Here is a 12,234-nt window from a genome sequence, read left to right on the forward strand (position 1 = left end):
TCTCCCCTGTGCTCTTCAGTCTGTATGTCAACGACATACCCACACCGTCCCGCCACGTCGAGTTAGCACAATACGCGGACGACACGGCTCTAGTAGTCACGTCCCGTAGCCCAACGCTTCTCGTCAGGTATCTGGAGACCTACCTCAGTAGACTTGAGCTCTGGCTCAGGGCCTGGAGGATTGCTATCAACGTCTCGAAGAGCACCGCGGTTCTCTTCATTTCCGCGAGAAGACACATCCAACAGCCCCGAGCAGTGCAGTTCCTCGGACAGCCGATCCAATGGGTCAAAACAGCGCAGTATCTGGGGGTCACCCTTGACGCCGGGCTTACTTGGTCGGCGCATGTCAACCAAGTGGGAAAGAAGGCAGCGCAACGATTAGGTGTGCTAGGCCCGCTTATCAATAGGAGAAGTGGCCTGTCAATCAGGAACGGTGTACTACTCTATAAGCAGCTCATCCGTCCCATAATGGATTACGCATGCCCGATCTGGAGGTCAGCTGCAAACAGCCACGTCCAGAAGCTGCAAGTTCTGCAATCCAAGTGTCTTCGAATTGTTACTAACGCGCCCTGGTACGTTAGTAACAGGCAAATACATGAGGATCTGGGGGTCCCTTTCTTTGCCGACCACATCAGAGCACGAACTGAGAGGTTTGACTCGAGGTTAGCTGGTGTGGGGAACCCCTTAGTTCGGCAACTCGGAAGACACTCGTGCCGAATGAGGGCTGCCAGAGTTCACCCAAGGGCAACCGAGGGCGACTGATGTTCAGCAGGCCAGCCGAAGCCATCCCCAAAAGACGGCCAAGTCAGCACAACGAGTGGTTAGACTACTCGGCTACCCTGACTGAGGTTTTCCGTGCTTTCCTCAGTTGTAAGGCGAATGCCAGGGTATAACTTAATAGGGGCACGGCCCGCCACCCTTCCCCCCGATCATGGAGGCCATCAGCTGAAGTGATCTTCCCCCCATGCCGCAGAGGCCTTCAGCCGAAACGGCCCCTCCCTCTCTGGGTTCATACCCCAGAGACCCAACCAACCAAATTCCTTCGACAACTTGCCTGACAGGATAACCTCCCATCAGCAGCAACAAATCCCAGTTTGAATGGTCGAGGCTCCCGCCACGACGAAACCCCGTTAGCGTTAGCAAAATTTCCGTTCTTATATTACGACCGTTTACCATTTCCAGCAATGCGTCTTGTGCGCAGGAATGGTTTCACCTAGGTAGGGACGATGCTTGCGCTTGCGCAGGCCTCTGCCCTCAGTTAGCTTCTTTGGTTGGTTGGCTTTCGTCATTGTCCTTGATATTGTCCTCATCAAGGACTTCGTCCTACCGGTGCACCTGACTGTCTGCCCCGCACTCAGCTCAGATCACCTGCCCGTCCTCGTCGACACCACGTGCCGATCGTCCTTTCAAAACCTGCCTGATCGCCCGGTGTTATATTTGGAAACCCACATGGTTCCACACCTTAAAATTTCGATAATGTAACTTTCACTTCTTATATGAATAGTGAACTGAGTAATATATTATGATAACTCATAGGAAGGACGTTGTGGTATTAAGATAGACAGCTCATACTGACGCAAGATGACTTATGAAATCACGCACTATGTGTGTAATCCATTAGGAAGTGATTACCGACGAACGCATCAGTCACCTAGTTATCCACCAATCAGGAGGCAATCCTATGATTTCATAATGACCATTGTAACACTTTTATAAGTATATAAGTGGGAAGATTTCATACATTATTCGTCAAGACGAGTACTGGCGAGCCTACACTAACAAGCATGCTGTGCACGATAGTCATCATCTGTGAGTATTGTCTGTGATTCTGTTCGCTGAAAACGTCACTTAAAAGTTATTAGAATCAAGTCAAGATTTATTGTAAAGTATTACATACTTCTGAACATTGTAAAGAGTATTATTGAGGTACTGGTTCTGGTGGCCTAAGTCATAAGTATAGGTTATTTATCTATTATATTAGGGTTAATAAGGTTTATATATTGGTATATTGGGTTAATAGGTAATTATTGTAGAACTGTTGTATAGAATTGATTACATTATTCTTGTAAAATATATATTCATATCATTAGAAACTTATCTTAATTAATTAACGGCAACCACTCGTCTTACCCACCTCCAATATCACCACCACCCAGGTGTGTATACAACAAATTTGGTGGCAGCGTCGTGATTAAACACGTCTTTTTAAAATTTGAAGGATTGTGTTATAACAAAGAACCTTCACTCCGAAACAAAAATACATACCTGAGTGAGTGAATTGGGGTGTTTTGTTTTTACGATAAAGGCAGAGAGAGAACGTAGGTAGAAATTGACAAAATGTTTTAGTATGTCTTGTTGTCGCAGACCTCCCCCCTTGACGCATAAGTTTACGGTTTTATTAGTACATGTCGTAGGGGCAACGAATAGTAGTGCTCTGATAGGTTCCAACGTATTTGCAAGGACTTTGGTTAAAAATTTCTTCAAAAAGTATACTAAAATTAATCCTCAGCGGGTTAACGAAGTTGCATATAATTTTGAGAATTTAGCAGTCGATTCACGTTTGGAAATTGCCTTCGAGGGTAAACCAAAGGGATTTGACGCTCCGTCATACAAAGTTTTTACCAACGAAACATCAACAGGGACAGTAGTGTTCGAGGTAGAAACCAGGATTATTGAAAGATTTATTACACCAGGATACGAGTACGAAGACTTAGAAATCGAACGTACTGACTGTTTGCCAGATTACGAAGGGGTAAATAATTTGACAGTTGATCACCCAACTAATCAGACCACCTGTTCACCAGGAACTTCACAGAGTGGAACTGAACCTGTGAGTCATAAGAAAGGTAAACGTCGAGTGTCTAGTCGAACCGCATACAGAGGATACGAGGTGCCTGTTCAAAAAACAGATTACGATCTTCCTAAACACTTACATCGAGAGAAACCTCAGTACATGAACTTAACGAAACTTTGATTTACGCCCAGGAAATTTAATAAGCAGAGAGTGATTATACATCCATTTTATACATTTAAAGCTTTTCCCCTAAGTACAACCGTACAGCTGCCAGAAGTATTACGTCAATCTGAAACAAAAAGAGAAACAGTAAATATTAATTTTCAAAATGGCAACTTCAATAGCAGGAGAAGTAGAAATTTTAAGAGAACGTTTGGAAGGATTACAAACTGCTTTAGCACGAAATTTAACGAAGGATGTGTCATTAGTAGCCGGATTAAAAGAATGGTCTGGGGATTCAAAAGGAAAAACAGTGCAAGAATATTTCACTCAGATAGAGTCATTTGCGAAGGTCAGCCATTGGACAGAAGTGGATATGGCGTTAATAGCTAAATCAAAGCTACAGGGTTTGGCACTACAATATCTAAATGGAAAAGAGGAATTGTTGAAAGATTCATGTCCATACGGAGTCATAAAAAAGGCTTTGATCGAGAGATTTACAGATAAACTTCCTGACCAATACCATTATACACAGCTGCAGGACGCTGTACAGAACAAAGGTGAATCTGCCGAGGTATTTGGAGATCGTTGCAGAAAACTATGCCTAAAGACGGTAAGGAAAGTGGATGACGAAGCCATCCAAGTGATTTTAAATGAAGAAGCAGAACGTAGGTTAGTGGCTGCCTACATTAATGGGTTACGGGGCGTTGTGGGACAGCAGGTGAAATTTAGGATGCCAGCAAACATGGATGAAGCTGTGAGACTTGCAGTTACCATTGAGAATGCTGAGCAGCAGAAGACTTCCGAGAGGCAGGTCTTTACGACTGCTGAGGTAGTTTGCTACCAGTGTAATCAGAAGGGACATATAGCGCGAAATTGCAGATCAAAATCATTTCAAAATCAGGGACGAGGTAGGTTCCTAAATAGAAACCGTTTCCATTCCGAGGGAATGCAAGGGCGAGGACGTGGCGGAAATAATTCTTACTTTCGCACCGAGCCAAGGTGTACGTACTGTCATTCAACTTGGCATTATCGTGGCCAATGTCCAAAAATGAGTCGAAATCCCAAATTTAACAGAGAAAGAAATTCGCCTAGTTCAGACCCAAACTCAAGTGGTTCGGCGAATCGACCCCCACCGCCGAGCCCCAAGAACGGGGGCATGACCAGGAGAAATTAGTAAAATTATTTTCAAATAACGCAGGAAAGGAATTATTGTTAAATATTTCTATTGAAGGGAAGGAACATCAGGTTCTCATAGATTCAGGAGCGAGTCTTTCTATTTTGAAATTAGGCGTAAGTAACACAGAAATTAAACCTACTAAACAAGTGGCAAAGGGTGTCACTGGAAACCTTTTGGACATCATGGGAATTCAGGATGTGGAATTTTTAATAGGGAAAAAGAAGTTTCAATACGAATTTATAGTTGCACCCCTTGATGTTGATTACAGTGGAATTTTAGGGGTTGACATACTACGTCATATGGAGGCACGAGTAGACTTAAAGAATAGTACCTTAGTGATTGGAAAAACACGGTATCCTGTGGGATTTGAGGCTGAGATCGGTGAGGGAATCTCCCGACAACTGCACTTCAGATGTGTAGAGTCAAACACGGGGCAGGCCACCCCTATGACCGTAAATCACGAAGAAGAGGCGGACAAGTGCCCAGCTCAGGGTAGAACCCGAGAACATCCCGACTGTGTTTGGAGTGTTACGACTTCCGAGTCAACTATTCTCCCTCCATTGTCGCAAAATTTCATCATTGGTAGAATTAAAGGAAAACAAGGTGTTGATATTCCTGCAGAAGTATTAGTGGAACCCATAGATCTTGATATCACGGGTATATATGTAGCGCGCGTGGTGAGTAAAGTGATTACCACCAATCAGTTAAAGAAATTTAATTTTAGCAGCAGCAATTTGAGATCTCAAGAAGTTAAAAAGGAAAACCATGGTAGAGTGATGTTAATAGATGAGGTAAGGAAACCTCGGGAGCATAACGATTGTTATTGCTTTATGAAGATGTTAAATACAAGTCGTGAATATGTTCAGATAGGGAAGAGTGTTGTGTTGGGAACCGCGGAAATCCTGCACAATGACCTATTTGCAACCACATGGGCCCATAGTCAGATAAGTACGGTGAGCAAGAGACCGTCAGAGTTTAAAGAGGATATGATTAAGGAGGATATGATTCATGCCTTTGAGAATAAGTTAAGCCACTTAACGAAAGATGAATTTGAAGCAATAGCCCCAGTACTCGAGGAATACAGAGATTTATTTAAAGATGAGGATACAGGAGAGCTACCTTGTACGACTAAAGGTTGGCATGAGATACGCACAGGAGATGCGTTACCAATTAAGAAGAACCCTTACCGAGTACCGTTTGCACTCAAAGATGAGATGAGAAGACAGTTAGATGAAATGCTTACAAAAGGAGTAATTACACCATGTGCTTCGCCATGGGCAGCACCAGTAATCTTGGTACCCAAGAAATCACCGGATGGATCTCCTAAATACAGATTTTGTACAGATTTCAGAGCACTCAATGCAGTGACTCAAACACCTGTTTATCCGATTCCGGATATCAAAAATAACTTGTCACTCATGGCAGGGAGCAAATACTTTACCTTGATAGACATTGAGAACGCATATTGGAATATTCCTATAAAAATTGAGGATAGAGACAAAACTGGTTTTGTAACACCATTTGGGAGTTTTCGATATGAAAGAATGGCATTTGGACTTTCAGGAGCACCAAGCACATTTCAGAAAGTTATGGACAATGTTTTATTAGGTTTGAAAGATATTGAATGTCTTATTTATCTGGATGATGTTCTTATATATAGTCCTACAGTACAGGATCATGCACGAAGACTTCAACTTGTTTTTGAACGAATTAGAGACGCTAATTTTAAATTAAATTTGAGAAAATGTACTTTTGCAGCACCACAAGTAGCTTATTTAGGACACAAGATCAGCAGAAATGGAGTTGCACCGGATGAAAGTAAGGTAACCGCGAACAGAAACTTTCCGAGACCACAAACTGTAAAGGATGTCCGAGCCTTCTTAGGTTTGGCAGGATACTATCGCTCTTTCATTCATGACTTTGCAGCTATCAGTAGACCCCTAACCTTACTCACACGTAAGGATATCCGTTTTGATTGGACAGATAAACAGCAGGAAGCTTTTGACAAACTAAGGACAGCTTTGTCATCAGAATCAGTTCTGGCTCATCCAAATTTTGAACTTCCATTCATTTTAAGTTGTGATGCATCAAATTACGCAATTTCAGCAATTTTAAGTCAGAAACAAAATAACCATGAACGACCATTAAGTTTTGCCAGTAGAGTTTTAAATGAACATGAAATAAATTATAGTACAACTCATAAGGAATTACTTGCTGTTGTATTTGGAACCAAAATTCATAGATGTTTTCTTTATGGGAGAAAATTTCAAGTCATTACAGATCATGCCGCTTTAAAATGGTTAATTACTGTAAAAAATCACCAATGTGCCAGATTAACGCGATGGGTGTTAAAACTTTCAGAATATGAATTTGACATCATACATAAGCCAGGAAAGAAACATATCAATGCGGATGTGTTGAGTAGACATATTGCAACAGTACATTCAACTCCGGAAACAACTACGGATCTGACTCGCGAAAATATATTTAGAAAACAACAAGAGGATGTTTATTGTCAAGAGCAGATAAAGGATATCGCAATAAACTCTGAAGCTAAATTCTTTCTTGATGACAATGGAATTCTTTGTTACAAGGACGCAGGTCAGAAAGCAAAAATTGTTATACCTCAAAGTCTAATTTTAACAGTGATTGAATATCATCATGATAAGGTATATTTAGGACATCAGGGTATTACAAGAACACAGGACATTATAAAATTACGTTACTTTTGGCCAACATTAAATAAAGATGTAGAAGAATATATAAACAAATGTCACTCGTGTGCACAACATAAAGGAGGACGAATCATTCCCGCACCTTTAGGTGAGCTTCCAGAGACTCACTTCCCTTTCGAAATTACTTCCATAGATATTTGTGGACCCTATCCCGTCAGTGAAAAAGGAAATAAGTATCTCCTTACCTTCATTGACCATTTCACAAGATTTCCTGAAGCCGTCGCAATACCTAAGCAAGACGCGGAGACGGTAGCACGCGCTTTACTTGTCAATGTGTTTAGCCGTCACGGATGTCCAAGAATCCTTAGTTCAGATAGAGGAACAAATTTTATGTCAGAATTATTTCAGGAGATGTGCAAGCTATTACAAATTAAGAGGTTAACTTCAACCGCGTTTAATCCAAAAATGCAGGGTAAAATTGAGAAATTTCATTTGGGATTGAATCAATCAATTAGTCATTATGTTAACAAGTATGGGAATAATTGGGATGAATTTGTCAACTATGCGTTGATGGCGCATAGAGCAGTACCACATACAACTACGAAATATAGTCCGTATTACCTTCTGTATGGAAGAGAAATGCGCCTTCCATCAGTAGATGACTTAACCACTATGTCTTCCAGGGCTCATATTGAAGATTTTCCTGGAAATGAAAGCCAAATTGAGGAACATTTAAATACACTTCGGAATAGATTAAATGAAGCATATCAACTTGTTTTAAGAAATAATCAACATGGGAGAGACAAACAAGAAGAATATTATGATAAGGGTACAAAACTCAGACATTTCGAAGAAGGAGATTCTGTTTACCTTAGGGAAGTAACTATTGGAAAACGCAAAAGCCCTAAATTTCGATTGAGATGGAAAGGACCTTATTTAGTTTTGAAACGACTATCTGATTTGACATATCTAATTAGGACTAAACCGAATAAGGAGGTCGTGGTCAATGTGAACCGACTCAAACTTTGTAGATCGGTTACTGCAGGTAAAAACCTCCTGCGACCGCCGACGCGGACCTCTGAGGATATGACAAGTCAGGGTGATGAAAATAGCCAGGTAAAACCTGTAGATGAAAATTGTGAATTAACCCCATGCATACCATCTAGAATATTGCTTCCGCAACCTGTCATGAGGGACATAGAACCAATTGAGAATGATCATACTCATGAAGTTGAGATAAATGAAAATGAAGATTTTGAACGTCGAAGAGATCCTTCCTGGATACCAAGTCGATATCATAGACAAAGGCATATAAATAATGAAGTTGAAGAAATAAGACCTACTACAGGGAGTAGATATAATTTAAGATCTCAAAAGGTAGAAAGAGAAAGCCAAACTCCGCAGACATGTGATGAATCATTTGAAAATGACAGTGAGGATAATCAAAGTCGTGAAGAAACACGAACTAGTGAAACAATTCAGGATGAATTACCTCACACTCAAAATGAGAATAATTGTCAAGATGAAGACAATCAAAATATAACTCAAAGATATAATCTTAGACCTTTGCCAGGAAGAAGTACAACTAATGAAAATTGAAATCCAAATTTCTTTCTAATTCACAGGCCTCCTATCATCAGTATATGGGACCCCCCAACTGAATAAGGGAGCAATCTTCCTCTATGAACAAGAATTGCTTGTGACCGGAAACCACTGGAATGTAATAGTTAACATTAATGTAAAATGGTTTAGGGATACCCTAACCATAATAAAATTAGTTTGGCGTCAACTTCAGATTTACGCTGAAAAACCAGAGGGTGCAGGACTGATAAGCTGGGAAGAACTGTCACGTGTAAATCAGTTTACAATGGAATTAGACAAAGAAATTAGTAATTTAGAGAAACTACTACCAGGTAGAGCTACACGACATCGACGAGGCTTAATTGATTTTGGAGGTCAAGCTTTAAAATTTTTATTCGGAACTGCAACAAGTGCTGAAGTTCAAGACTTACAAAGTATTGTTTCAAAATTTGATAATAAAAATGATGACATTATTCACGCAGTACAAGCACAGTTGACTTTACTTAGAACTGTAGATAAAGAAACTAGGCAGAACACAGTAGACTTATTGAATTTGGCAAGAGTGTTGAAACAGTTAACAATTGATGTTATTAATGCGAATTTTTCATTTACAACCGCCATTGACAAATTGACTACTATGGTGGCTATTCAGAAAAATGTTTCACGACACATGAGAGAGTTAGAGTTCGCAGCCTTAAGATTGCAACAGGAATTAATTCAATTACAAGAAGGTCTTGATGTAACATCATTGGGAAGGTTATCATCAGTTCTTTTACCACCATCTAATTTATCAAGTTTACTAGGCCAAATTGCGTTGAAATTACCGCGCGATGTTTCATTGATTACGAATACGGAGATAGATAATATGTATATTTACTACGATATTGCCAAGGTACAGGCATATGCAACAGAAAGTTCTATTCGATTAGTAGTACGTATTCCATTACGGGGAGCTGATCGAGCAATGTCATTGTATAAAGTAGAACCACTGCCTACCTTCTCTGCACTGTTGAATAGACCTATGCAACTGGAACCAGAAGTAAAGTATTTTGCAGTGACAGAAAACAGACAGTACTACGCATTGTTGAAGCAGGCAGACATTCAAAATTGTAAACATGGACTTTTAACTATATGCGATGCTACATTCCCACTCATACATAAAAGAGTAGGATCATGTACGTCAGCTTTATATTTTGGGCAAGACGAAGTCGCTCATGACTTTTGTCGAAAGCTTATACTTAGACCAAATTTTAAACCTGTCTGGATATATGCCAAAGGGAAGATGCCTTTTTGGGTATATAGTTTACCTACTTCAACACGTGTCACAAAAACTTGTAAGGTCAATGGAACTAATTATAGTAAAGACATGATCTTAAATGGAGCAGGAATTCTACAGGAAGATATTAATTGCCAATATTTCTCCGAGAGCTTTATACTACTTCCAGTTACCGATAGTTACTCGAACTTCACCTTAACCACTGGGAATGTGATCGCACCGGAGTTACCTCAACTGATGTCGGATGAGGAAAATCAACAATTGGAAGCATATCGTGATGAAGCAAACTCCACACTTGCTACTCTGGAGTCCGTGATGAGACGGGACACATCTACACACCAACAGAAATACATCGAACTCAGTCAACTTCTGCAGAAGATGGAACAAGAGAAGACAACTCAACGAACTACACAATGGCTTACCTTTGGTGTTAGTTCTCCATTTATATTAATAATTATGTTACTTACCTTAAAATATTGCAGAGGACTTCGTAACACGACTTACAACAGGATGCTCGCATGGCGAAATGGCAAGGCGTCTAGGAAACAATCTGCGCCGAAACCTCGTCAACAGAAGCAAGCCGCCCTCTCAACAATCGCAGAGGAAGTTAGTCCGATAACCGCCGAACTACTTCCACAACAAGATGAAACGTGTCAATCAGGTCCAGTGCGTGCAACAACGATTGAACTGCACGACTTAAGAAGCAAAACTACAGATTTACCGGCTGGGAAAGGAAACACCGAGCCGAGGTTCTCACGACCAGGAATGGTACAACTTCCTTAGTCAAGATAACGTCAAGATTGGTATATCTTATCATTGGGAAAAAAAAAATTCACTAATTAATTGTATAATTGTTCGTACTAAAGTTTGTTCCACTGAATGTAAATGCATGTATTACTAACCTTTATGATTAGATAGTATTAGGAGTAACAACACTAGAACCACGTACGAGAAAACAATTTCACAATCTGAGGAAAAGACAATACGAAACACAGTAACCTCCTCAACGACTTTACTAGCCTTAAACAACCTGATGAAACTATAGCCCAAACGAGCTATGACTTTCATTTAAGGTTGGGGTAGTTGTTATATTTGGAAACCCACATGGTTCCACACCTTAAAATTTCGACAATGTAACTTTCACTTCTTATATGAATAGTGAACTGAGTAATATATTATGATAACTCATAGGAAGGACGTTGTGGTATTAAGATAGACAGCTCATACTGACGCAAGATGACTTATGAAATCACGCACTATGTGTGTAATCCATTAGGAAGTGATTACCGACGAACGCATCAGTCACCTAGTTATCCACCAATCAGGAGGCAATCCTATGATTTCATAATGACCATTGTAACACTTTTATAAGTATATAAGTGGGAAGATTTCATACATTATTCGTCAAGACGAGTACTGGCGAGCCTACACTAACAAGCATGCTGTGCACGATAGTCATCATCTGTGAGTATTGTCTGTGATTCTGTTCGCTGAAAACGTCACTTAAAAGTTATTAGAATCAAGTCAAGATTTATTGTAAAGTATTACATACTTCTGAACATTGTAAAGAGTATTATTGAGGTACTGGTTCTGGTGGCCTAAGTCATAAGTATAGGTTATTTATCTATTATATTAGGGTTAATAAGGTTTATATATTGGTATATTGGGTTAATAGGTAATTATTGTAGAACTGTTGTATAGAATTGATTACATTATTCTTGTAAAATATATATTCATATCATTAGAAACTTATCTTAATTAATTAACGGCAACCACTCGTCTTACCCACCTCCAATATCACCATCACCCAGGTGTGTATACAACACCCGGACTTCGCGAGAATGGACTGGGCTGCATTCCAGGCTTGCCTCGAAAGCAGACTTCCGGGGAACCCCGTGGTAAACGACGAGGAGGAAATCGACAAGTGCGTCGAGGAGCTGTCCAGTGCAATCCTGGAAGCCACAGCAGCGTCCGCTCCCAAGCTTCGACCCCGCATTGACAGGCGACCGCTTCTGCCCGCTAGTATTCGAGATGAAATACGCCTGAAGAACCGGCTGAGGAGGCGATGGCAGGTCACAAGAGACCCCGCTCTTAAGACCCAGGTCAATCGACTCCAGAGGTCGGTGACCTATCGTCTCAACGAGTGGCGGAACGAACAGTGGAGCGACACGCTCGAATCCTTGGACTGCGAGGACCAGTCGCTTTGGAAAATGACCAAGCGTGTGATGCGAGTCCCCACTCCGTCGCCCCCCTTCTTAGTGCCGGGAGGACTGGCTCTCTCGAACCCCGAGAAGGCAGAAGCCCTAGGCGACAGCCTTGAGGTCCAGTTCCAGCCGGTAGACAACCCGTCGGACCTGGCTACAATTGACATGGTTAACAAGGCGATGCGAGCATACGAGTATGCCCCTGCAAATGAACCAAAATTAACCAGTCCATCGGAGGTCGCCCAGGCCATCAAGGGACTCAAGGTTGGCAAGGCTTCGGGCCCCAACGGTATACCGAACAGGGTCCTGAAACATCTCCCACGACGCGCGGTAACCTTTCTCACGAAAGTGTTCAACGCGGTTCTT

The 12,234-nt window shown here is 41.1% G+C and overlaps 1 protein-coding gene across 1 annotated transcript; it reads left to right on the forward strand.

Moving 5' to 3' along the window:
• The first annotated feature begins 8,421 nt into the window (after positions 1 to 8,421).
• LOC147873964 (uncharacterized) lies at positions 8,422 to 11,412 on the forward strand. Its single transcript, XM_087347855.1, has one exon. It carries the CDS (start codon positions 8,675 to 8,677, stop codon positions 10,445 to 10,447), a length of 1,773 nt encoding a protein of 590 aa, XP_087203981.1. The 5' UTR covers positions 8,422 to 8,674; the 3' UTR covers positions 10,448 to 11,412.
• Positions 11,413 to 12,234: the final 822 nt, after the last annotated feature.

This window comes from Zootermopsis nevadensis, unplaced genomic scaffold, assembly GCF_977971745.1.
Source record: "Zootermopsis nevadensis isolate Lab colony 2312 unplaced genomic scaffold, Znev_1.0 Znev_ptg000012l, whole genome shotgun sequence".
Taxonomy (NCBI): Eukaryota; Metazoa; Arthropoda; class Insecta; order Blattodea; family Termopsidae; genus Zootermopsis; species Zootermopsis nevadensis.